The 25,478-nt window shown below is 63.2% G+C and overlaps 1 protein-coding gene and 1 long non-coding RNA gene across 3 annotated transcripts in view; one reads left to right on the top strand and one right to left on the bottom strand.

The window, feature by feature from the left end:
• Nucleotides 1–2,917: 2,917 nt before the first annotated feature.
• Nucleotides 2,918–7,265, top strand: LOC147574594 (uncharacterized). Its single transcript, XR_015244353.1, has 2 exons — nt 2,918–4,001; nt 6,284–7,265. It is a non-coding gene; the product is annotated as an uncharacterized LOC147574594 (long non-coding RNA).
• Nucleotides 7,266–17,003: 9,738 nt separating this feature from the next.
• BAHCC1 (BAH domain and coiled-coil containing 1) overlaps nt 17,004–25,478 on the bottom strand; it is a 63,050-nt gene continuing 54,575 nt past the window's right edge. For both annotated transcript variants that reach the window (XM_086685552.1, XM_086685553.1), the window contains 12 exons: nt 24,717–24,899; nt 24,323–24,624; nt 23,969–24,076; nt 23,703–23,877; nt 23,523–23,637; nt 23,346–23,421; nt 23,106–23,214; nt 22,740–22,859; nt 22,471–22,647; nt 21,123–22,327; nt 19,832–20,068; nt 17,004–19,279 (listed from right to left, as the gene is read on the bottom strand). In XM_086685552.1, the coding sequence (XP_086541678.1) occupies nt 19,067–19,279; nt 19,832–20,068; nt 21,123–22,327; nt 22,471–22,647; nt 22,740–22,859; nt 23,106–23,214; nt 23,346–23,421; nt 23,523–23,637; nt 23,703–23,877; nt 23,969–24,076; nt 24,323–24,624; nt 24,717–24,899 (3,020 nt within the window). In that variant the 3' untranslated portion in view covers nt 17,004–19,066. The remainder of the gene's footprint in view (nt 19,280–19,831; nt 20,069–21,122; nt 22,328–22,470; nt 22,648–22,739; nt 22,860–23,105; nt 23,215–23,345; nt 23,422–23,522; nt 23,638–23,702; nt 23,878–23,968; nt 24,077–24,322; nt 24,625–24,716; nt 24,900–25,478) is intronic.

The following is a 25,478-nucleotide window of genomic DNA, read 5'->3' as shown; positions in this document are numbered from 1 at the left end:
GAGTTGGGGGATCCTCAGCAGGTGACCTGTGAGCAAGAACCAAGAGAGTGACTGTCACCCTCTCCTTGCACCTCCATGCCTTTCCCCCACCTGGCAGGACCTCTGGCTGCAGCAGCTGGCCTGGAATTCAGGCTGCCTCCCAGTGGCCTGGCTGGGAAGGGGGCAGCGTCCACACCGACGCCTCCCCTGCGTGGGCTGTGGAGACTGCAGGGGTCTCCTCTTCGTCTTCCAGGGAATTAGCCCAGGCTAGTTCCGAAAAGCGGGACCCTCAGCCAACCCTTTAACCCTGCAGCCCTTTCCCAGCCTCCGCCCTGTGGCTCCTGAGTGCCAGCAGATGAAGGTCTCCGGCTGACCACTCTGTCCTCCATGGGAGTTTACTGATAAGACCCTGTCTGCCGCAGGTGGCCCAGACACAGTCACTTGACATCAGGAGACAGACGTGGTCTGGCTGTTCAGGGTGACAGTGAGAGCATCACTGCCGTGGCCTGTGATAAGCAGCAGCCCTTTGGCAAGTACCTGTTGGGGGGAATGGCAGCTGATTCACTGGGACCCCGCCTGCAGTCCTAGGAGAAGCCAACAGCCCCCCAGGCTCCTGGGAAGCAAGTTTGAGGAGGTAGCCCTGCTGCCCTTGCTGGAGTGGGGGACCGGGTACAGCTTGGGCAGGGGAGCGCTCCAGCAGCTGCATGGGCTCCCAAGCAGTGGCCAGCCCTGGGTCAGCTGGGTCACAGAGCAGCCAGCCCCTAAATCATTCTGGGCCCGGCCTGCCCGAGGGGGAGGCTTCCGCTCCAGGTGGGTGACTGGGGCCCTAGCTATCACCTCCACAGTCTGTTTCCTCTTTCCTGTGCCGGCTCCCTTGGCCTCCTGGGGCAGCCTCCTCTTAGGTGGAGCCTCCCAGCTTCCGGAGGCCTCCGTGGGAGAGCAACAAAATACCTCTGAAAGGAGCCTGTGATGTTGGGAAGCTCTGGTGCCCCGAAAGTTTGTAGGGCAGGCAGCCAAGAAGCCCAGAGTGCCTGAATCTTAGGTGGAGAAGTGGGTCTCACTCAGCATGGTAGAGGGGGGCAGGCACCGCTCACCACTCGCAGAGTCTCCTCCACATCACCCTGGTGACTCTGCCCAGCACCCCTGGGCTGGCTTTTCCTTCCCTCCCTGTGGTCAGCACAGAGGGTCCTTGCCCCCCGAACAGCAGGGAAAGGGTGCATCCCACTCCCATGTCCACCCCGAACTCTCACCAAGGAGACGCCCAAGAGGAGGGCGTGCTGTCCCCTTCCCTCTGCTTCGCTTCTTCCTGTGCGCTATGCGCCCAGCCACCCGGATGGGGCCTGTTTAATTGATTCAATTTGTCCAACAGTAAAAACACTCTGCAGATGTCAGCCTCCCAGCACCCCACCCCCAGGGAGGCAGCAGACACCTGCCAAGGCCCTGGGGCTGGGAGTCCTTCCAGGGGCCACTACAGCCAGACTGCGGGGGAGGCCCCTGGCTCCCATGCTGCTTGCTGGGAGCTGGAGCCAAAGAGCCACCTATGGCTGAGGGACTGTTCCAACAACCGCCGAGAGGCATTCTGAATGCTGATCAGATTAGAATCTTTCTCAGGGAATTGCGGGTTTTTCGGACTCCCGGTTCCAGGCAGATGACTCCTGTTTTGGTCAAGGCCCTGTTCCTGGACCAGCGTTAGGGTTCCATCTTCTCCATCCTGTAGGGCTTGGGGGCTCTCTCAGGTCACTGTGGGATGTGAAGGGGACTGAGGATTCCCTGGGGCCTGACAGCACCCCCCCCCCCCCCCCCCCCCCCCCCGCCTGGCACCTCCCCCCATAGCTTGGTGGTCTCCTTGGTTGCCACCTGGTGGAATAAAAGGAGCTGAGGCTCTGAGCTCCTAGCTTGTTGGGGATTCCAGGCCCCTGTGTAGACAGGGTACTCCTGCATCTCAGGTCGGGGCAGACCTGCAGTGCCTCTGTCTGCCTGTGGCGATGTGTTCATAGCCCCGGCCTCATTGGAAAATGCTTTCCAATGCATTTTCTGGCCCTTTCTGGGGGGAAGGTGGTGGGCTAGGAGGGAGGCTCGGGCCTGAACCCCTCCCTCCGTGTGAGGGCCCCTGGCTCCTAGAGTCACCACTTTCTACCTCAGAGGGAGACCCCTGGAGCGAAGAGCAGGGATGATTTAGGGAGGGTGTGCACAGCTGGCCAGGCCGTGCTTCTTTCTGCCCCACCCCCCACCCAGTCCCATCTGGGACAAGAAACCTCAACCATGATTGGGAAGGGCCTGTCACCCGGAATACGGCCACGGGTTAGCCAAATCCGGACACCCAGTCTCCCCTTCGCAGCCCTCCCCCACGTGCACCTTCTCGGGAAAAATCGGGAGACTTTCTATCATTCACTTGTTACATTTTACAAAGATCCCAAGCTCATTTTTTTATGGCCTCTTCTCCACAATTCCTAGGAGACAGGGAGAAAGCAAGGGTAAGGGAACCGAGCAACGGAGAACGGAAAGGGCTTGTCCAAGGTCAGACCCTGCACAGGCCGCGTGTCAGGCGGTTGATTCTTTCTGTTGCGTGTGAATAAGCTAGGGGCTGGGGGAGGCCGGGCCCCCCCGAGCGGCCATTTTGGAAGGACGTCGGGCGGCGGCCTGCAGCCCCCCACCAGCTCCCCTGCGGCCCCGGCTCCGGGTGGGGGGGACCCGGGCGGCAGGGAGCGAGAGGCGGGGCCCGCGGCGCCGAGGAGGAAAGAACAAAAGGGAGCCCCGCCCCCTCCCCCGGCCAGCCCGCGGCGACCAATCGTCGCGGCCGCTGCTGATGGCGCTCTATGATTGGCTGAACGGAGACCAATCCGGCGCCGGAGCCGCGAGCCCGTGCGGCCCCACGTGGGGCGGCGCGCGCGCGCGGCACTTCGCGGGCCGCAGCGGGCGGGGCGTGTGGCTCGGGGCCGCGCCTCGGAGACGGGACCGGCGACCGCGCCCGCGCTCCGGCCCTGGGACCCCAGCCGCAAGGCTCCCCGCGCCGATCCAGCCGTCGCCGAGGCCCCCGAGTGCCCGGAGCGCGCGAAGTGCTGTGCCGCTTTCCGGGTGATTTGCTGTGCGGGGCCGGGGTGGTGGCTGCCCTCACTGCACACGCGGAGGTGAAGTGACAGCCTCAGAGCCACCCAGCCTGTTAGGGAGGAGGCCGCTGAGGACACTGTTTCCTGATCCCTCTGCTCGGCCACGGAGCATCCCTTCCCCTGAGGGCCTGGGCGCAGGGCTCCCAGCCCACCCCAGCTCTGTACCCCCAGAGGACTGCGCCCAGGGTGTTACGGGGCTAGGCCCTGGAGGCTGGAGCAGGTGGGGCGGGAGGAAGGACCAGGTGGTCTGCTGTTGGGTGGTGGAGGGACCTGGTGGCATCAGTTCATTCATTGACTGAGTCAGCTATTGATGCTTCTACGGTAATGTCCTGGGGATACAAACACCAGTGGCCCCAGCGGGGGCTTGGGGGCTAGCCTCCCCCTGGTTTCCATGAGTTACTCCAAGCTACACCAAAAGGAACATACAAGAATGTTCTTTGATAGGAGTAATTGACATGGTCTTACATTTTCATTGCACCCTTGGAGGGGGTATTTGAACTGAGGGTTGAATACACGGAAGTCCAGTGAATTAAAGGAGAGAGAGATTGTGCGGTACCCAAGGCCAGCAACAAAGGGGAGCTGTTACCGCTCCAGACCTGAAGGGCAGCGGTGGTCCTGGGAGAGGCAGAGCCCGCAGGAGCTGTGACCTTGGGGAGAGGGACGCTGCGACCTGGCACGGAGAATGAATATGTATACTGACCTCACTTTCCTCCTGCCTGCTTTTCTTGTCTGCGGGCTCCTCATTGGCTAAGTCCAGCCAAGCAGGGGCAAAGGAGTCCCCACTGATACTGGACAGCTTCTGGCTACTGTGTGCAGGGCAGCTGGGGCAGTAAGGTGCCTAGCGCCCTTTCTGAAGTGTGAAGAAAATCATCTTTGAAATGTTGCTGTTTTGTTTCGTGGGCAGTGGCATACGATGTAAGTGAAACGCATGTGCATCCTGTGCGGAGGTAGCCTCCAAGTGGGTGGGGGAGGGCACAGCTGAGTCCCTCCCTCCTGCAGAAGCCTTTGGAGCCTGTCCTGCGAAGGCATCAGGCAAATGATGAGTGGAACACAGGCAGGGAGGTGCACGAACAGTGCTCCTGTCAGTGCCTATGGGCAATGAAGTACAGGTGCCTCTCCTCCTCCAGGAGGCCTTCCTGGTTGCTCCGATTTCATTAACAGTTGTCACGGGGGACTAAATCCCAGTGGCGGGGACTGGCCTCGTTCACTGTCCTCTCTTCACGGCGGTCGTACACACGGAGAATGAATGGACCATGCTTTTTGCCTGGATGAGGCCAAAGACTGTTCCTTCCCTCTGAGGCGGGGGCATTTATTCGCCCAATAAACCTCTTTTCAGGGGCCTTTCTCTGCCCAGCCAGGGCTCCCCCTCCCAGGGCCCCAAGGAGAAAAGGATGTGTTCCAGGAGCGAAGTCCATGGTCGAATAGCACAGCCACACATGCGTTTAGGATGAGGAAGCCTGAGCCAGGGATTCCTTAGAGGTTCAGGAGAGAGAGGAGTCCTTGCAGACCGGGAACAAAGGAAACAGGTGGCACTTGTGATGCCCCACTCTGAGGGGCAGGTAGGAGTTGGAGCAGTGGACAAGGTGAAGCCAGGGGCAGAGCTGAAGCCAGAGGTGAAATCACGTGGCATCTGGGAGCCTGATCTCTATATTCATACTGACGGAGCCACCCTGCCTGTCCTCCGAGGCTGGCTTCTCGCTCAGCACAAACCGTGTCGTTCGTGGCATCACTGCGTCTGTCTGGGGCTTGTTCTATTTCGTCGTATGGGCGTGCCACGGTTTACGGTCCCGGTCTCCTGCTCGCGGACACGGGAGCTGCCTCCAAAGTTTAGGAACAGTAGTGCTGTGGACATTTTAGCGCATGTCTTCCGGGTCTGTGCCTGGCAGCGGAATGCCGGGGAGGCAAATGTTCAGCTTTGGTAGATGCCACAGTCCTTCAGGTGGCGGTCCTGACCGCCGTTTCCACCAGCAGTGTGGGACGGTCCTGGTGGCCCTGTACCCGCGCCAGCCCTCGGGGTTATTTGTCCTGTACTCTTTGCCATTTGGGGGCTGGGGGGACACATTCCATCCCTCGATCGTCCTCATGTCCCTGTGAATAGGATGCTGACCTGAAGCAAGGGGTCGTGTCCCGGGTATAAGACGGACGCTCTGGGAGGTGAAGCCACGGCTGTCGGTGAGCCCTGGAGCTGCTTCTGGAAGCCCAGTCTCCATGCTTTCAGAAAATGGAATGTGGCTGCTGTGGCTCTCTGGGTGGCCGCGGGGCCTGGAGCTCCCATGCGGGGTCAGGACTGGTGCGGAAGAAACTGCGCTGGGGAGGGGACTCTGGGCTTCGGGGGAGGGTGGGCAGCGGCAGGGGCTGTGGGAGCCCAGGAGGGGCGGTGGGGAGGGCGGTGGTGTCAGCAGGGCCAGCACCCATCTGGTGGGGCTTTGCCGGGTGCACGTTTGTGCCCAGACCCCGCGTTGGGTGCCGGGACATAAGGGTGAAGGCACACGGGCGGGGGCCCTGCCCTCAAGTTAATGGCAGTCCAGGGCAGCAAGGCAAAATCAAGGAAACCCACAATAAATACCTAATTACAGGCTGTGATGAGCTCCCTGTGCCGCGAGAGGGCTGACCTGGCCTCAGAGATCACAGCCTCCCGGGGACTCTTGAGGAGGTGTCCCAGCAGCATGCGGATGAGGGGCCGGAGGAAGGGGAGAGCTGGCCGTGAGGGCCCTCGGTGTGTGGCCCGCAGCCACAGAAGGAGGAGCCCCAAGAGCCTAGGGGTGGGCTAAGCCATACCCAGGCTCTCCACAGGAACTCCAAAATAACAGCGACTTCGACAGGGAGGCCTTTCTTTCTCTTTCACATGAAGGCTCCGGGAGAGTTTTGGAGGCTCCAGAGTCATCAGGAACCCAGGCCCCTTCTTTCTTTAATATTTAAAAAAATTGTCTTACTGTTTATTCCTTTTTGAGAGAGAGAGAGAGAGAGAGAGAGCATGAGCAGGGAGGGGCAGGGAGAGGGAGACACAGAATCCGAAGCAGGCTCCAGGCTCCGAGCTGTCAGCACTGAGCCCGACCCGGGGCTCGAACTCACCACTGTGAGATCATGACCTGAGCCGAAGTCGGACACTCAACCAGCTGAGCCCCCCGGGCGCCCCAAGAACCCAGGCTCCTCCTGCCGGTTGGCTCCGTCATCCTCAACCGTGGCCTCCTCCTCAGGATCCAGTGAGGCTGCTCCAGCCATCAGTATACATTACCGGCGGCAGGAAGACACAAGGGACGAAGAGGAGCCTGTATTTAAGGACCTTGCCATTGCACATGACATTGCTATGCACCCCGCTGGCTAGAACTCGATCCCCGTGTGGCATCTAGCTGCAAGGGAAGCTGGGCAGTACGATCTCGCCCCTGGACATCAGTAACTGGAAACCAGGGGCTGCTGCTGAAGGCCAGAAATGACCAGTGGATCGGATCCCCGTCCTCCCTGCACAGAATATGTCCCGCAGCGTCCGGCGGCAGAGGCCGTGGGGTCACGGGACATGCTGGAGCCTCCCCACGCTGTCCTGTTGGCATCTCACTTCAACTCATTTTCACAGATGAGGGAACTAGGTCTCAGGGGAGCAAGTGGCCTGTCCAAGGGCCCACAGCTGACAGGCCAAGAGAGGCAGGCCCTGCTGAGAATTTTCCAGAACTTTTACCTACCGGGCGTGCGGTGGGGGTGGTTCAAGACCATGAGGCCCCCATCACTCCCTCACCCAAGATGCCTCTTCTCTCCTGGTCTCTTGTTGACTGAGGCTGTCGCTGCCTCCTCTTTAAGCAGGACACAGGAGTGACCATAAACCCCCTCCTATCTTCCAGAGCACGGGAGGCAAGGCAGGGACAGTGACAGGTGGCCAACCTCTGGGTGACCAGCGTGCCCTCAGCACTGGATGGGAGCCCAGGCAGAGAGGAGGGGACCTGGAGCTGCCCCTCTCAGTCCTGATGTGCTCCCCCCTGCGCCCCCTCTGCTCACCCCCACCCGCCCCACAGCGGATCAGCTCTCCGCTTGGGCCCCAGGGCAGCATCCTCCAGGGCCAGAACTCGGTCTCAGTCTTAGTCACTGATGCTAACTCCCTGCCGTATTCTCTGTCTTCACATTCACCTTAAAACTCACAAAGGGGCACACGTTTATAAAAATAAAAGCAGACATTTCCAAGGTGCATAAGGTCAAAAGTCAAATTCTGCTCCGCAGGTGTGCTGATGCCTGGGTCGCAGGACCCGGAGCTGAGAGCTGACCTGGGGTGGCGGTTGCCAGACCGTGTCTATACCCGCGTGACTGCCGCACGCACACAGATGCACGCACTGTGCGCTGCCCTGCGGGCCGGTGCACGGCCGAGTTTGCTCGGGTGGCTGCAGATGGGCACGTGGGTGCTTCCAGTTTTCCGTGGGAAGCGTTGGCATTGCGGTACTTGCGCAGCGGCTCTGTGGGCGTGGGTCCCCAGAAACTCACCGCCCTCTCTCCCTCATCAGGCCTCCACCCCCCCACCCCCCGCCACCAGAGCGCCTGCGGGACCAGAGCCACCGGGAGCAGGGGGCACGGTGGCCTGGAGGCTGTCCTCTGGCTGCCTGGGGAGAGGCGGCCGCAGGGCTCCGGCCCCAGGCACGGCGCTGGCCTCTGGGTCTCTTGTTCCTTGGCTTTGCTTCTCTCTGCACGCTGGCCTCCTTCTCTTCAGGTTTCTCCATGCCGCGGGGGGGGGAACGGGACATGACCCAGACAGGGCCCAGCCACCTGTCCCAGCTTGGTTACCCAGTAGGAACACAGGGTTCTCTCTCCACGTCCAGGAAAGGGGCCAGGGGTCAGCGTACTGCGATCTCCAGGCCTGGGTCCCGAGCTGCCCCCTGCCTTGGGGGTGGGTGGTGGCTCTACAGATCGGGTGAAGGCAATTCCTGCAGGAAGCGGGGACATCTGCTATGGGAAGAAATGGCCGGGAGGCCCACACTCTGGCCCCGTGGAAGCCGCACATTGTCCCTCCACTCGCACCCCCCCACTCGGGGGGCCCTGCCTGGCACAGCATACTCCCTTCCCAACAGAGGTCGACCTGGGTCACTTGACTGTGACAGTGGGAGGCGACCTGGGCCACAGTCCCCTGGGGCGTGTCCACCTCCCTGAATTCTGGTCAGGTTCTGCCCGGTGTCTGCAGCCTGGAGGAGATGCCAGGGCTACCTGCTGCCAGCACGTCTGACGCTGCACAGCAGGAAGAAAGAAGAGGGAAGGAGGAGAGAATAAAGAGCGTTCAACCTCAGACAAGTCAAAATGATGTCCTTGCTTCTCCCCACTGGGTCACAAGCCACCGTCGGCATCTGTGACCCCTCTGCTGCTGACTCTCCACGTTGCCCTCGCCTCCAGCCAGTGCCTCGGACGGATGGGTTCTTTCCCTGCTGGGCTGATCCAACCTTTACTGCCGAGGGGGGCGGGGCCCTTGTGCCTCTTGCCCTCCTGGGGTTGCAAAAGTCTCCCACCAGCACATCAGCATGGCCCAGGGGAATGCTCCTGAGGTCCCCAGTCCCACCTGCGTCCCGGAGGCCAGACGGGTACTCCACACCTTCTTTCCCCATTCACTCGGTGTGGCCCCAGCCCCTATTTTCTGGGCTGGCAGTGTCCTCCCCTGGGAAACACACTGCAGACCAGCCTAGCTCTGAGTCAGGACAGAAAGCAGAACCGAAGATCACTGGTGTGACATAAGATGCTTGACCTGCTCCCCCAGCTCCCGGACCCAGGTCCAGGGCTGAGCAAGAAACACCCCTTCTGCGGGTGTGTGGGCTGCACCCCCGAGCCTGGGCACACATGCCCGGCTGCGCGTGGCCCAAGGGTGGTCGCGCTCCTTGCTGTACCTGTGCTCACAAAGGAGTCCCTTGGTTGCAGGGACTGGGTGGGGTTTCCTGAGCACGTCGAGGGGTCCACAAGGCCCATGACACAGCCACATCCAGAGCAGCGCCTACTCCTGGAGGGCACACGCCATGATGGAAGGACCCAAAGTAACCCACTGGCCGCTGCACAGCTGCCTGGTCCCCTAGGGTATTACAGTTGGGATCTGAGGTCTCTTGTTGTTGCTGACAACTGGGTATTTGTCCGAGGGGACCCAGGTCAGCTACAGGGAGGAGAGGTTCATGGTGGGGTCCTTGTCCATATCCTTCCCGCCTGCCCACTGACGGCGGGGCGGGGGGGGGGGGGCTGGCAGGCAGCCCCGGGGCGGGTCACATGCCTGCCTGACCATTACTAGCTCTTCTGCAGCGGGGCCTCCGATGATATTCACATGAGCAGGCAGGTGCCCGCTTCTGGGCACAGTCCACCATGTCGGTCCGCTCTCTTTCTTGAACCTGCCTGAGTCATCTGTCAGTCATTTGCTCTTTCCAAGTCCCTCACGTCTGGCCAGATGGTCAGACACTGCCCAGGACTCTGTGTAGACCTTGGCCTTGGACATCCAGGGCCTCTGGGATGACTGTCCTGTAAAGTTATGTCCTCTGGAAGGACTGTCCTGTAAGGCAGGGCTGTAATGGCACCGTGGTCCCCTTGGGGCTGGTGTTGGCACACGGGTGAGCCCACGCTGCTTCCTCGGCCAGCAGATCAGGGGGCTTCACAGAGGCCGTGAGTTTGCAGCAGGAAGTCGGCTCCAGCGGCCTCCTGTGCCTTAGGGCCTGCTCGGCGTCTTCTGTGGGCACCCTTTCTGCTCCATGATGGACAACTGCTGGGTGCACCTGCTTATGCTCAGGTGGGCAAGGGAGCGCCCAGTTTGACAGTTGGGTCTCAAGGTCAACCCACTGCCCCGCAGTAGCAAATAAATACAGGATGTCGTGTAAATTAAAATTTTAGGTGAAGGGCGCCTGGCTGGCTCAGTCAGTAGAACTTGTGACTTTTTTTTAATGTTTTTAATATTTATTTATTTTTGAGAGACAGAGACGGAGTGTGAGCGGGGAAGGGGCAGACAGAGAGGGAGACACAGACTCCAAGGCAGGCTCCAGGCTCTGAGCTTCAGCACAGAGCCCGACGTGGGACTCAAACTCACGAACTGCGACATCATGACCTGAGCAGAAGTCAGATGCTTCACTGACTGAGCCACCCAGCTGCCCCCACAGCTTGTGACTCTTGATCTCCAGCCGTGAGCTTGAGCCCCACGCTGAGGGGTAGAGTTTACATAAAAATTTTAGATGAACAGTGAATAATTTTTTAGTATGAGTATATCCCTAATACTTCACGGGCCATACTTACGCTAAAAGGTATTCCTTGTTTATCTGAAAGTCGAATTAAACTGGGTGTCCTGTATTTTTATCTGCCGACCCCCATGGGTCAGGTACGCAGGCCTCCCTGAGCACAGCACGAAGCCAGGAGACCCAGGTTTCACTTGGGTCCCCCAGGAAGTCGGTCACCAGCTCAAGCTCTCTGGTCCACCTGGTGCTGACGCAGGCCTTCGCTGGCCTCCGAGGCTGGCCTGCGAACCGAGGGGCAGACTCTGATTGGCTCAGCTTGGGTCACGTGCCCACCCGAAGCCAATCACCTTGCCAGAGGGGCCAGGCACCCTGATTGGCCCGGCTGGGGTCATGTGAGCGAGGGGAGGCATGGCGGCCCGCGTGGCTGCGTTCAGGTGGCCCTGGGAGGCCTTCGAGGGCTCGGGACTTTCTCAGTTCCGCGGGCCTGGGGCGGCGTCGTTTCCCGCTCTCTCTCTCCCCGGAGGCTCAGGCGGAGGTTGTCGCCGCGCAGGTTGGTGCCTGGCGGCGGCCTCGCGCGCCCTTCCCGTAGTGAGCCCCCAAAACCCGCTTCCAGCCGGCGGCCAGCGGGCGTCCAGTGGGGAGCCCCGGCCCCCGGGTGCCTCGCCCAGCATCGGAGGGGCGGCTGAAGGGCGCGGCGGTGAAAAATACAATTACCCTGTCAGTGCGGGGGCTCCCGACGCTCGCCCTGCTCACTGCCGGCCCCCAAGTCTGTTTCCTATAAGTGAAAACAGATTTCCTGACAAGGGGCAAGATCTTAAACTTGTTCAAAGGCTCCCAAATAAAAAGGGTGGTTTTAACTTTCCCCGCTCAGCAAACCAAATTGTGAGGAGGCCTCTGAACCCTTCCATCGCTGCGGGCAGGGCTCGGGGTTAGCCCACCCCCGCTGCCATCTGGAGCCCGAGCCCCGGCCTGCAGGCTCAGCTAGAGCATGGTTCCTACTGGTCTCAGGGCCAGCCTCCCCCAGGGTCAGGGACCCGGGCCCAGAGGTTGTCTTCCACGTCACTATTTTCTGAGATGATGCGGATGGAAGGTGGTTCCCACCCACCAACCCCTCCTTCTGCCCTCCTCTGAAAGCTGCTTCAGCTTGGATGTTTTTCTTTGGATGAAACCACTTAAAGGAAGCTGCTGACATGTCCCTAGAAGTACTTTCAGCTGGGGGCTGGGTTTCCTGGGAGCAGAGCAAGAGGGCTCCCTTCCTTGGGCTCCTTGACCTGGACTTCCTGGCCTCACTAAGGAGGGGCCTGCTATCTCTCTCCGTCTAGGGAGACAAGGCCGGTGAAGGTTTTTTTCTGGACCGTAGGCATTGGCCTTGGACACCTTGGGTGCTGGGTGAGTACCTTGCCTTTTCTTCCTGCAGACAGGTGCAGTCAGCCTCGGGAGCCCTGGAAAATCAGACAGGAGACGCCCATGGGAGAGGGCCCCCGCCGACTGAATTTGGGGCAGCATGTGATGAAGAGAGCACCTGAAAAGTCAGGGTGACTAAGCCAGAGAAGGGGGGCGATGTCAGGGGAATGCGGAACCAAGCAAACAGTGTTCTGAGTTTGCGGTGGCGTCAGGTGCCCGTGGCCTTGTGGTGTGCTCCTTACGAGCCCTTCTCTGGGCTGCAGGCAGCTCGCTCTGTTAGCTCACCGCCAAGGCAGTAACAGGGCAAGTGTTTGGGTGCCATCCAGACACGGCTCCTTCCTGTTTCGTTTGGGAGGGCTTCTCCCCAGCTGTCAGGACGCGAGTGGGCTGAATGGAGTCAGAACACGTGTCTGAACTTCACACATTTACATCTGATGTAAATGCTGGAGAACTCGGCTCACGGACTCCATCCCCTCGCTACCGTGCCAAACGGGGGCAGTTTGGAGGCTGCCCCGTCCCCTTTATGCCTGAACTGGGCCCTCTCAGGACTCCCAAGGGTGTGGGCTGGGGCTGGGAGGCTCTGCAGAGGTGGGTGTCAAGACTACAGAACAGTGGGTCTGGGGTCCAGCCAGGTCAGCGGGCCTGCCTCCCCCCCCCCCCCCCCCGCCCCGCCCGCCCCGCCCCACCCCACCAGCCAGTTACAGCCTTGACGATTGCAGCGGCCTCTCGCCGTCCTGGCCAGGCTGGCCACGTGTGACCAAATCTGCCATGCCTTGAGTAACCAACTGCTTTTTGTTTCACGGGAGCTGGTCTGGGCTCCCGGTAAGGAGGGCGATGGAGGGGGTCCCTGTGCAGCCCGCCCACAGTCACCCAATCCGTCTGAATCCTCCTGGAGTTCTGGTCCCTCGCCGATCTGACGGAGACTCGCCGTGCGGCCCTGTGTCCAACTGGACACTTGAGAGTGTGAGTCTCCCGACAGGGCAGATCCCAGGAGCTGGGGCCCGGGGACGTGGCACCCGGCGCAGGGAGGAGGGGCAGCAGAGAAGGGGCTTTGACATCTCCTACCCTGGCTTCTGCTCAGAAGCCTCCTCCCTGGAGGCTTCTCTGCTCACCTGGCCCGGAGGCCTGGGTGTTGCCTCATTCGTCTTCCTCTGGTGCTGTTTGTCGCAGAGCACTTGTCGCTGCAGCCCCCATGTTTCTGCCATCCTCGGGGCTGGTCAGGGAGCTGCATGGGGCCATGGCATCCCAGACTAGCGTGGGGAGGGGGCGGCTTGTCCGGTGGCTTTGGGACCCCACCAGGCCTTCTGCACCCTTCAGGGGTGGCAGGTGGGTGCATCCCTGACACTTAGGTGGTTCTGTGATCATTTGTCAGAGAAGGGGGTATAGCCCCCTCCATGCACCCCCAGGGAAGCCCCTGTGAATCCCTAGGCTGAGCCTCTGGGGAGGCCGCAGGGACCCTTGGTGGATTTGCTGTGGCACCTTCCTGGGCCCCGAGGAATCGCCAGGTGAGGGACAGCGGGGCCCTCAAGCTGGGTGGGGGTAGAGTCTGGCTCCGCTGCGTCCAGCCTGGGTCCTGGTGTGTGTCCCCAACCCCAAGTCCTGTCACTGCTGGCCAGAGGATGAGGAGACAGGGTGCTTAGGCATGTGAAGGGCCCAGCCCTGGCCCGGCCATTGTCCTTTTTCCCTGGGGCAGCGGTGTGGGGCCCAGAGGAGGGCCCTGCCCGCATGTGGCTCCAGAAATCCCTTCTGCCACCTCTTGTGAACCTCACCTTACTCTCACCGGTGGGCAGGGGTCAGGGACCCTGTTTTACAGATGAGTATTCTGAGGCCCAGGCTCACCCCTGCCGCCTCATCCTGCCCACCTCCATCTGTCGTCCTCTCTGGAGGCCCGAGTCATCCGGCCTCTTGGTGCCCCTGCCAGTGGTGGGCACTGAGAGGACTCAGCCTTTAGCGACCCCCAGCCTGTCTGCCTGGAGCTGGTGCGCGGAGCGGCCCTGCTTTCGTCACCGGCCACTATCCCGGGTCTGAGCAGGGGGCCCGAGTCAGGTGCCCGGAGAAGGGCACAGGAGGCCTGACTTTTAGAGGAGAAGCAGCTTTGGAGATGTGCTGGCGTTCACTGGGAGCCCTGGGGACTGGGACGGGGTGGCAGCAAGGGGGCCGAGACCCCTGGACTCCCGGCGGGAAGCAAAGGAGCCTTTCAGGGGCACTCTCCTCAGTGCCACCTCCGTCCACTTCCTTAGCTGGTACCCGGGGTCCCCAAGGCAGGTCGCTCCTTGCCTCTCGCAGGGGCCGTTGTGGCCCGCGGCCTACAGCTGGCTGTGTGCCCGATGCCCCCTCGCCGGCCGGGCCGCGGAGCCAACCTCTCACCTGTCTGCGGCCCGGGTCTGACACCAGCTCCCACCCAGCCCTGGGGCCGGGGCATAAACAATTTTAGCCCCGCGTCCCCAATTGGTTTGTGGTATTAAAAACGAATTGCGATCAGCCAGGTTGTCATTTCTGCCTGATAAAACATCACTTGTATTGATCTCCCCCACCTGCTGCCATCATTTATCCTGCTTCGACGCTTCACATAATGGCTCGTTTGTCTTGATCAACGTGTAGTCCTGCACGTTTAACCCTCGGGGCTCCACTCGTGTCCACCCCCTTCCCTCACTTGGGCCCTGTTCTGTGGGGTAGGAGGTTCTAGAAGGCAAGGGCCACCTTGAGTTACGGTGGGGAATGGGAGGCGACAGGGAGGCAGCTGGAGGGGCTGGGGGATGGGAGGAGGTGGTCCCCACTTGCTGTGTCCTTGAGGTCACCTGCCCACGTTCCCGGTTCCGTGGCAACCCCCCCTCCCTTCCCCTCCCGTGGTTTCCCGCCCTCAACCCCCCTGAGTCCCTGGCCTGGCCCCGTGCTCCTGGCCCCCACCTCAGGCCTTTCTCTGGGCACCAGCTCCTTCCCCTCCCCGGGGCTGGGCTGGCCCCTCTAACCCTGACCCAGGGCTGCAGAGGCAGTGGTCCCAACCTGATTGTGGACCCTCTGCCTACGGCCTCGGGTGCGTCCTGCTGTCCGGGAGACTCCATCCTGCGCTGGGGTCACGACCTGGCCTGTGCGGAACTCTGGCTCCAGCACCAGGCCCGCGTGCCTCCCAGCCACCGGCAGTGTTCCTCAGCTACTTTCCGCCTGCCCTGCCCTTCCTCCAGGACGGCCCAGGGCCTATCCCCTCTTCCAGGAAGCCCCCATTGACGGTTCCGGGGGTGGTGGTTCCTTTGTGTCCTTGGATGTCCCTGTCGGTCTGGCTGCAGCAGGGAGCTCAGTGCTGGAGCTACCAGGCCTGGCTCAGCCCTGGCGCTGACCGTGTAGTCCATGGGGGAGGTTGTCTTGGCCGCACGGCTGTTCTCGCCCTTGGCCGTCGGCCTCTCTTAGGGCCCACAGTGTCGGAGAGCTGTGGCTGCGGGCCCGGCATCCCCACCTTGGCCGATGCACCCTGCTGGCGCCGGTGCTGGCTGGAGGACTCGAACCCACACCCTGCCAGCAAGAAGAACTTTCCCACCAGCTCCTGGGCCCAAGTCAGTGCCGCCCTTTCTGTATTTTGTCACCCCTCCCACCCCGGCCCCTGCCCACTCTCTTGCCCCATAGCTTCCCTTGTGACCTCTGGTGTCTGCTGACCTCCCCACACCGTACCCCCCGTGCCCTGCACTGCCAGGCAGGTCTTGGTGTGGGCAGGAGGCGGTGCGCTTACAAATGCTGGCTCGGGGGCCCCAGGCCTTCCTCCCTGCCCTGGCCCTGGTCCCGCTTCCCGCCGCCGCCGCACGTAACCAAAGGTACTGGAGGTACTGAGGCTGGGGTCTCCTGAGCCTCTGGCCCCGCCCTGGTCCCTCCTCCCCCGCCCACAGAGGCTCCCTAAGCCAGAACCCTAGGTTAGCAGGCTCCCCTTCCCCCAGAGCTGCCGCCCCCGTCCTATCAAGTCCCAGCACTCAGCCTGGCCTCTACGGTCTTCTCTGGGCCCTCTCTGTCCCTCTTCCTGATGCAGCCCTTGGGAGAGTTGGGGCCACGGGCTGCCACGGCTGGAACCTCGCCAACTGACCTGCATAAAGTGGGGCCTGATTCCCGGACTGAGTCTAGGGGTAGAATGTGCCCGCCTTCAGGCACAGCTGGCTCCGGGGGCGCAGACTGTTTGGTTTGGGGCCGCTCAGAACAGGTTTGCGCCCCGCCCCGGCTCTACACAGCCAGGGGCCTCCCGCTCAGGAACTCGGCTCGAATCTCTTGCGCCTGGTGGGCTCAGAAGAGTTCCTGGGCCTCTTCCGTCCCGTCTCTGTGCTCAGGGCCCTGGCCGGGTCACACGGCCTTGAACCTTCTCCTGCACCCTGGAGAGGGGTCACGTTCCCTCTGCCCTCTCTGGCCAAGTTGGTCCAGCGGAGGAAACAAGAAAGGGGAGCAGGCTGTCAGCAGGGCCGGCCGAGGGCGGCCCCAGTGTGGTTGGTGGTTGTGTGTGTGTGTGTGCGCACCCAAGCACGCACGCACATGTGGGAGTTACATACCCACAGAGGCGGGGGGCAGGCGTCTGGGTCACGGCCCCGCTCCCCGCACTCACCTTCCTTCTGCAGATCTGCCCTAGTCTGAGTCCCTCACTGAGGTCTCCAATCCCAGCTGGGACCTCCCTCCCCAGGGACCCTGAAGGTGGGGGGAGAACAGAGTGTGCCTCCTTTCCGGCTAGGTGGCAGGGTTCCGGAAAGACCTCAGGCCTGCAACCTCGGTGGGCAGGGCTGTCTCTAGCTAGGAGCTTGTTGGGGTGGCTTCCCTGCCCCAGAGGTACCCTTCTTCCTGACACCCTCCAACCTGGGGACTTCAGCTCTCCATTTAACAATCTGGAGCACTGTTTATTGCCTCTCTACACAGTCATCAGCTGGGAAAATGTTTGTTGAACGAGTAACTTCACGCTCTCCTTGAGGAGGGTGTCTGCTCTCCAGTGTGCCGGCACCCCTCCCCCAGCTGGCCACGGCGCTTTGGAGGCCACCCTTCCCCCTGTGCCCTGTGGGGGCTGACCCTCCCTCCTCTCTTCTGGGGCACCTGCCCTGGTCACGTGGACAATCTGACTCAGCTCTGGTGAGACCTGTAAAGAGGGGAACCTACATCTTGGGGGGTCACGAAGGCCAAAGCCACCCCAGAAACTGGTAGCACGGTCCTGTCGTGTGTGCGGGGCTCGGTGCCCAGGGGCTCCGCTCTGGCTAACGTGGGGACAGACCTGGCCCGGGCCTGGACGTGGGGCTTGGGCACGTCCGCCGGGACCCCCGAGACTCCGGGGCCTCCAGGGAGTTGCCGTGCGAAGTGCACACGGGCGCCGAGGCACAGTTAGGATTCCGGACCACTGAACACCTGTACAATAGTTCATATATTTATTCTTAAGCAAGTTATCAATAAAAAATTTAATACTAAAATGCCTTTACATAGAGTTTGCTGTTCATAAAACCTTTGTGTTTTGTTTTTTTTGTTTGTTTGTTTTTAGTGTTTACATTGGAAAAAAAAAATCCAACCATCTTAGTTTACACATTTACAATAGTCGTGCTTCGCCAGGTCTAACCACGGTTAGAGGGAGGGCCGCACCGCCCACACGCACAGATAGAGGGAGAGAGAAGAGGAAGAGAAGGCGGGGGAGGAGGGCAGAGAATCGACACGAGGGCCAAGAAAAAGGGTTTCCTTCGCTCGGTGCCTGGGGTTTGAACTTTTGCGGCCGGGCTGTCCCCACTCGGCGCCCTGGCACCGGGCAGGTCTTCTCCTCCGGGCAGCCTTCTGCTTCTCCAGCCGCGAGCAGGCCCTCGGGCACCGCCTCCCGGGTGACCGCCAGGAATGAAATATTGCACTCGTGCGGAGACAAAGGGGAGAATGGGGTGGGAGAGGTAGGCCGGGACGCAGGGGAGCCCCCCCCCCCTCCCTGCCCCTGCACTTCCCACGGAGCCAGGAGTGGGAGGTGGGGCCGGGATGGTTTCCTGGCTGAAAAGGAAGGGGGCGGAGAGGGGCCGGGTTGGGGTGCCGGGCACCTGCCGACACCCCATGTTTCCCGGGGACCTGGGCTGCAGGTCTGTGGTCACACAAAAACTCGTCCTAAGGAACAGTGACTAACGTGGGGGGCTTTCCTGGGGCTCCCAGTGGGTGTGGTGGCACATGAGGACATGTGGCCCTCAGTACGTTTCAGGGACAAGGGTGGTTGGGCCGCATCTGGCTTGCCCTGTCTCTCTCTTGGCCTCGGGAGAAGTGAAGAGGTGACAAGTGTTCTGAGGCTCCTGGGGTGGCGCCGAGAGTCTGGGCCACCCGTCCAGCGCCGGGTGGAGGGGTGAGCGCCCCAGAGGGGTGCTCCCTGCACTTGGCTAGGGTGTGGGCTCGGGCGGGCAGGAGGGACCCCTGCTCGCTCCGCACCCCAGGCACCAACTGGTCATGCTGTCTGCCTTCCCAGTGGCCACAGAGAAGGCCCAGAAACCTCCATGTAAGTTGGTGGGGGCCAATCCCGTCCCTGCTCTGAGTGGAGGCTAGGCAAACCGGCCATCAAAACGGAAATCAGAAAGAACTTGGAATATTCAGGAAATAAAATGAAAACATCGCTTTTTCGTATCGATACTTAAAAATATTTGTTCATTTTTGTTTCGTTTTTAACAGAGGTAAGATACATTTATGGCTGCTGTCACGATCCCGGGCTGGGGGACCCGCTGATCCTGATTTTTATCTCAGCTTCTGGAATCCCTTCTCTCCCCAGGGACCCTCACCATCGCCCTCCTCCCCTCCCCCGCCCCCCAATACGGTCTTCCTAGGAGGTGGATTAAAAGGAAATAAAGTCGAGTGTGACTTCCATCTCAGCCCCCGAGATGGGTGGTGTACCCGAGGGTCCCCCTCCTGTGGCCGCCCCCACCCTCAGCTGCCTCTGTCGCCACAGACGCCCCTGTCGGAACTCAGCCAGGCTGAGCAAAACAGTGCATTTTCAACGAAAACCCCCCAGAACAAAGCCTAGACACACACCCACACACACACGCACACGCACACACACACATGCACATACACCCTTGTCACGCGTGTGGGGAAAAAAATCCTTTTCCACTATTTTTTTCCATAAAACTTCCCGCAGAAATACAATATTTACACAGAGAAATAAATAGACAACACACCTGATTTCTGCTTTCCCTGGTGGGAGACAGTCGGAGGTACTAGGGAAAATATGGCTTGGATTCTAATCTCTCGGGAACGGCCGATGGGGATCCGGGGCGCCGGCTGGGCCGGCCCAGGCTGGACGACTCTCCGGACGGGACGGGCCGCACGCGGGAGCGCCCGCTCGCCAGGGACAGTGATGCGAAGCCGGCGCCCGCCGCGGGGTCGGGGGGGTTGCATATTTGCTCCTGGCTGCGGCGTTGGGGGGGGGGGGGCTCCCCGGCTCTGCCCACGCAGCCGGGCTCAACACAGGATGGGCGCCCCGTCGGCTGCCACCAGCCGGCCCGTGGTGGGGTCATAGGTGCCCGCCAGGTAGTAGAGGTCCCGCCGGTCCTGGTCCTGGCACTTCCGGCTCCGTGTCATTTGCTCGTACTGCTCCCGCCCCACGACCTGGCACTTGTGGGAGATGGTCTGCACGTCGTTCTCGTCCTCGTGGCAGGACTGGTACAGCGCGTTCTGGGGGAGGAGGGGGGGCGGGCAGGAGCGCTGGGACCGGGGCCTCGCGCCCCCAGGGGAGGGCTGCTCGGTCAGCCTGTGGACCGTGCCCACCGCCTGCAAACCTGGGCTCCTGCACACCAGAGGGCGGTGGGGGTGTGTTCCGCCTGGAAGTACGGGCCGTGGGGGGGCTGCGCGCCCCCCACGGTGAAACCACCACCCCTTTCACAGGGAGCCATGGAGGCCAGGGAGGGACCCTGTGTCGTTTCCTGTGAGGCCCGGTGGTGGCCCTGGGCTGGGAGGCCCCGCGGTGTCGGGGACGGGGAGGGGGGTGTTCATGAATGAGACCACTCCTCCCATTTTGGCTGCCACCCCCCCCCCCCCCCACCTGGTCTCCATTCCCCCAGGCCCCTGCGTGCCCCCCACCTGTCCCGGGCCCCCTTCAGGCTGCCCTGTTGCCCAGTCCTCCCAAGCTCCCCACTTGCCCCAGGGCCCCCCACAGGCTCCCCACCTGCCCTGAGCTCTCCTGCCCCAGGGCCCTACAGGGCACCGCCCCCTCCCCCATTCTCTCACCTTCCCGTCACTCTGCCGCTTCCCCAGCTTCGTCTCCTCCGGGTGGTAGAACCACTTGACCTTCACCACCATGTTACTGCCCCAGGACTCCCACATGCTCTCAATGCGGCCGATGTAGGGCAGGTTGGGCCGCCCGGCCGACAGGAAGACGGCACAGTCCCCGATGCGCAGCGTCTCCTTGCCCCGGACGATGGCCTTGTAGAACAGCTTCCTGGCTTTCCCCTTCATGCCCCGCCTCTGCAGGGACACAACCAGAGGCCGAGGGCAATGAGGGGGCCCAGGCGGCAGCCAGGACAGAATGACGGGGACACACCCACAAGGGGAGGGAATACGCAGGAGGGACAGACGGCATGTCGTGTGTGCAAGCGTGTGTGCACGGGCACCCCAGGTCCACGCGGGGCACTGTGGCGGCTGGAGGAAGGCCAGCACAGCCAGAGGTCCAGGACGAGGTGGCCACACCCAGACCTACCCTGCCCACCGGTCAGGATGTCAAGATCCAAACTGACTATAAAGGAACAGTGGACCTGGGGCAGGGTGGGGTGGGGAGAGAGCACGAGGCGTCCGGTGCACACACGTTTGCAAGGACAAAACGCCCCGGACAACCGAACGTCCACACGTGGAGTGTCGGCAAAGAACAACGTTCGCGTCCATGCAATGAGGTGCTCGAGGTGCTCAAAACGCTCAGAGCTGCCTGTGTTGTTTACGGACACGGAAAGACGCGCAACCAAGTGGACCTGCCGCTCGAGAAACAAAACACAGGCTGGGGCGCCTGGGGGGGCTCAGTCGGCTGGGCGTCCGACTTCTGCTCAGGTCATGATCTCACGGTTCGTGGGTTTGAGCCCCGCGTCAGGCTCGGTGCCAACAGCTCGGGGCCTGGAGCCTGCTTCGGATTCTGTGTCTCCCTCTCTCTCTGCCCCTCCCCTGCTTGCTGTCTCTCTCTCTCTCTCTCTCTCTCTCTCTCTCTCTCAAAGATAAACATTAAAAACAACAATAACAAAAACAGGCTGTCTGCCCCAGTGCAAACATCCTGTACACGATCTTACAGGCAGAGACAAAGACTTGGAGGGGACATAGTGGCCGTGGTCATCTGCCTTGTCCCATCAGGTGGCAAGGTTTTCTCTTTCCTCGTTTTCCTTTGATTTTCTTTCTTTCTTTTTGTTTGGTCGACATTAAATAGGACAACCCAAAGAAAGAAGCGAGAGAGGGAGCAGGCCGGCCTCCTGGGCACCAGGGGCTCCTCGCGGCCCTCCCCCTCCCCCTCCCTCCCGGGCCGGGAGACGGGCCCACCTACCTGCGTGGGGTTCCCCGACCACTTCCAGAGCTGCCGGGCAGGCAGGAAGGCTGAGATCTTTGGCCGGTTTTCCACGGAGGGCAGCCGCTGCCTCCGGGAAAGCTCTTTGGCTTTGGAGAAGCTCAGGGCCTCCTTGCGCTTGAGCTTGGACTTGCCGCCGCTCGGGCCGGTGCCCGCGCCCCCGCCGGCCACCGCGGCCCTGGACAGGAAGCAGCGCTGCGCATGCGCGTGCGCGTGGGGCCCGCCCCCCTTGGAGCGCAAGGCCTCGGGCTGGGCCAGGAGGGCGGGCACGGGGTGGGTGAGGCAGGTCTGCAGGAGCAGCGCCGGGTCCTCGTCGTCCGAGCTGTAGGACGAGCCCTCGTCGTCCGAGGAGCAGAGGCTGGAGGTGGACAGGGAGCCCGAGGAGGAGGAGGTGGTGGAGCCTGAGGAGGAGGACGACACGGACAGGCGGGCGAGGAAGCGGGAGGGCACGCCGGGGGCCAGCCCGGGCCCGTCCTCCTCGTCGTCCGAGTAGGAGCTGTGACAGTCGCTGTCGCAAGGCAGCGGGAACTCCGCCTGGCCCGCGAACTTGCGCAGCGCCAGCCCCATGGGCAGCGGGTGCACGGGCGCCCGCCCCTTCCTGTCCTTGCCCACGAGGGCCGGGTGCGCGTAGCTGGGGCTGGGCAGGGGCCGCCCCAGCTTGGGCCCGAGGTCCTTGTCACCCATGAGCAGCGCCTTGCAGTTCTTGTTCTTGGGGGAGGTCACGCCCTCGTGGTCCAGCTTGACCAGGAACTCGCCGCCCGCCCGCCGCCGCGCGCCCTTCTCGGCCTCTGCCCGCTCGGCCTTCTTGGCCCGCAGCAGCTTGTGGGCGCCCCCGGGCAGGCCCGGCCCGGCCCCGCCGACGAAGGGCGCGTACGAGCTGGCCAGGCTGCTGAAGGAGTCGGCCCGGAAACCGTTGCCGAACACGGGCGCGGCCACGCTGTGCACGGGGAACAGCGCCTCCCGGGCCCGGAGCTTCTTCGCGCTGCCGTTGAGCTGGAAGAGATTCTGCAGCACGCCGGGCCCCTTGCCGCCCGCCGCGGCCGCCGCCGCCTTCCGCTTTGTCTGCGCCACCGCCGACCAGCTCAGCAGCGGGCTGCCCCGGCGGCCCAGGAAGTGGTCCGAGGCCCCGGCGGCGGGGGCGGCGGGCGGGGGCTTGGCGCCTGAGGTCAGGAGCTCCGCTTTGCCTGGGGGGAGGCCGGGTAGAGTCAGGGCCCCCCCCCCCCCCCCCCCCCGGCTCCACCCTCCCCCTCCCCGGCCCCGTGCCTCCCGGTCCCCCACACCCGGAGGGGGACCCCCACGCCAGGGTTCTGGGTGGTCCCACGAGTACCAGCTTTGTCTTTGCCGACGGATTTCTTCCCCGGGGGCTTGGAGGCTTCGGGGCCTTCGTGCGCCTTGGGAGACAGGCTGGGGGCGGGGGTCTCGCCGGGGGGAGGGGCCTCGAAGGAGGCTTTCTTGGTCCTCCGGCAGCTGCCGGACACCAGCAGGGCGGGCGAGGGCTCGGTGCCTGCGGAGCGGACGCGCGGCCTCAGCGCTGGGCCTCCAGACCCGGGCGCTGGCTCCGCAGGGAGGCCCCACCCCCGCGGCCCCGGCACTCACACTGGATTTTGAAGTCCGGAGGCAGCAGCCTGATGTTGGAGATGGCGATGTGGCCGGTGTCCCCGTCATCAAACTCCACGACCACGGAGTCCAGGTCCCCTTCCTCGTCACTGCAGGCACCTGGGGACGAGGGCCCCGTCACGGTCGACCTTGGCGCCGCCCCAGCAGCCAGGAAACAGACGCCCCCCCCCCCCCCCACCTCGCCGCCTCCCGCCGCCCGGCCTGAGCGGCCACAGCACCACCGTCCAGCACCCCCGCCTGGGGCACTGCCCGCTGGCTCACCCACCTGCCCGCCCCGGGGGGCTCCACATCTCCTGCCTGGATGGGGGGCTGCTGGCGGCCTCGTGGGGAATTCGGGGGGCTTACCTCGGACCACGTTGCCTGGATACAGGCAACGTGACTTCTGGCTCCAGTAGGCACAGACCCTCGTGCCGGGTGGGAGGTAGCGGCTGGACTGTGGCCGGACATCCAGCACCTGGAGGACCGGTTGGGGGGGGGGGTGTGAGTGGGCGGGGGAGAGGCTGCGGGGGAGGGGGCCCAGGAGGGGCGGGTGCAGCCAGGCCCACCTCCCCGGGGCGGCGGGTCCAATGGGGGCCGTCCCCTCACCGCCTCCTGCAGCAGCTGCTCCAGCGAGTAGATCCTCTGCCTGTTGCCTCTCTCGCCCTCGATGACGATGCTGTAGCTGAGGGGCGAGGGGGGCGTGGAGCGTGAGAGGGGCCTGCCGGCCGCGTCGCCCACCCTGGCCCAGGCCTGCCGCCCTCCCTCCCCGCACCCGGGCCTCACATGTCGGGGGGCTGCAGGGTCCTGACGCTGCCCGCGTACAGCAGACTGTCCTCCTTGGGAATGAGCACGGGCAGCCCGTCCTGCAGATCCTCCTTGTGGATGGTGCACGAGCCAGCTGAGGGGACAGGCTGTCAGCGCCGGCCCCGCCCCCACCCCCGGGGCTGCCTCCCGGCCACTCACCCAGGGCGGCGCTCTGCTCCGCGCTCAGAGGACCGCTGGCCCCAGCCGGCTCTTCCTCCACTTCGTCCTCCTCCTCTTCCTCCTCCTCCTCCTCAAAGCTGCCGTTGTCGTCAAACGCAAAGTCGTCTTCCACAGCAAAGCTCTCCAGCAGCCGACTCACTGCCCGGCCCTTGCCCTGGGGGGCCAGAGGGGTCAACTCCCTCTGGAGGTGGGGGCGGGAGAGGTCTGCAACCCCGACTGGGTGCCCGGGGGGGTGGGGACGCTACCTGCTTGCCGACAGCCTTGCTTTTCACCTTGCCCACCTTCCTGCCCTTCCCCAGGATGGCCTTGGCGTTGCGTGGCGACAGGGCGATGGACAGGGCCCCGTTCTTCCGCTGTTCGGGGCGGGAGGGAAGGAACCACGGTGAGGGGGGCCCCAGCCTCCCTGCTCACAGCCACTGCCGGGCGTGGTGCAGGCTGACCCGGAGTGTGAGTTCAGGGGCGCGGGGCAGGATCACCCCCGGGCGGGCCACATGAGCGGGCAAGGGGGACAGGGTGGGAGCTCCTTCTGTATCTGACGCCCGCCCGCGGAGCCCAGGCCGGCCGGGGTGCCCCGTAGCAGGGGTGCCCGCAGAGCCTACCCGCAGTCCCGGCTGGAGGATTGTGCTCTTGCGTGTGGCCCTCTTGAGGCGCTCGCTGGCCAGCTTGCTGCCCTCCTCACGGCAGGTGAAGGCGCGGGCGGGGCTGAAGAGGGTGTCCCTGCTGGGGGTGGTCCCCGGCTCCGCCCGCAGGCCACCTTTGGCCTTGCCCTTGGCTTTCTTTTTGCCTGGTGCGCCTGGGGGCCTGCGTCCTGGGGCCCGCTCCAGCTTGGTGCCCACCTTGGCCTTCACCGTGCGCCTCTTGACCTTGACCTCGCTCTCTGGGCTGGACAGGCGGCAGGCCCCTGTGCGGGGAGAGGGCGGCCGTCACAGGCGTCCCGGGTGCTGGGCCCCCAGCCGCCAGGCTGGCCCCAGCCCGCCCTGGCCTCCTCGTTACCTAGTAAGCCCTGCCTCTCCTTCTTCTTCTTGGCCTTCTGGTTGGCCTCCATCTTGACCACGGAAGAGGGTGAGGGCCCCAGCACGGCCACACTGGCCCCCCCAGGCAGCGCCAGCCCGGGCTCCTTGGGGGGTGCCTCTGTCGCCAAGAAATCTATGCCGTTCTCGCTGTCATAGCCGGCGCCTGGGGAAGGCAGAGCGTCCAGATGACTTGGTGTCACGGCCGTGCCATTTTGGGGGCGGGGGATCTGTCCACCTGCGTGCACGTGGATGGGCTGGGGGGCAGGGGTGGGGAGGGACAGGCACCTGGGCCGGTCTCCCGCTGAGGGTGTGTGGACGAGCACAGGTTAGGGGGGGAGCCCCTCTCTGACCTTCCTTTCCCTGTCTCCATTTTCCTCTCTTACGCCCTGGGCAGTGGGGCGCCAGCCCGCGGGCCTGGGGATCCCCCTCCTCAGGGCAGCTCCGGCCCCTTACTGCCCTCCTGCTTCCTGCTTCCTCTCGCCCTCCCTTTGTTCTCAGGCGCGAGCTGGGTGCAGGCGGGGCGAGGCCTGGTGGGGAGGAAGCACCTAGTTCTCCAGGCTCCTGTCTCTGGACACGTGTGCCTGCTGGAGGCCAGATAACCCCTCCAGATCAGCCTGCAGGAAAGCCGCCTCCAGCCGGCAGAGGGGCTATTTTTAGCCCCCTTTCCGGGATGCATCCAGAGGCCTCTTTCTTTCCCGTGGCTCTCGTGGCCCCACAGGGAGCCGCGGGGCAGGGTCTCCTT

The sequence above is a fragment of the Puma concolor genome, chromosome E1 (assembly GCF_028749965.1).
Source record: "Puma concolor isolate L17-30 chromosome E1, mPumCon1.1.hap2, whole genome shotgun sequence".
In the NCBI taxonomy this organism is placed as follows: Eukaryota; Metazoa; Chordata; class Mammalia; order Carnivora; family Felidae; genus Puma; species Puma concolor.
Note: the sequence above shows the minus strand (reverse complement) of the source record. Positions and strands in the feature narration are given on the sequence as shown.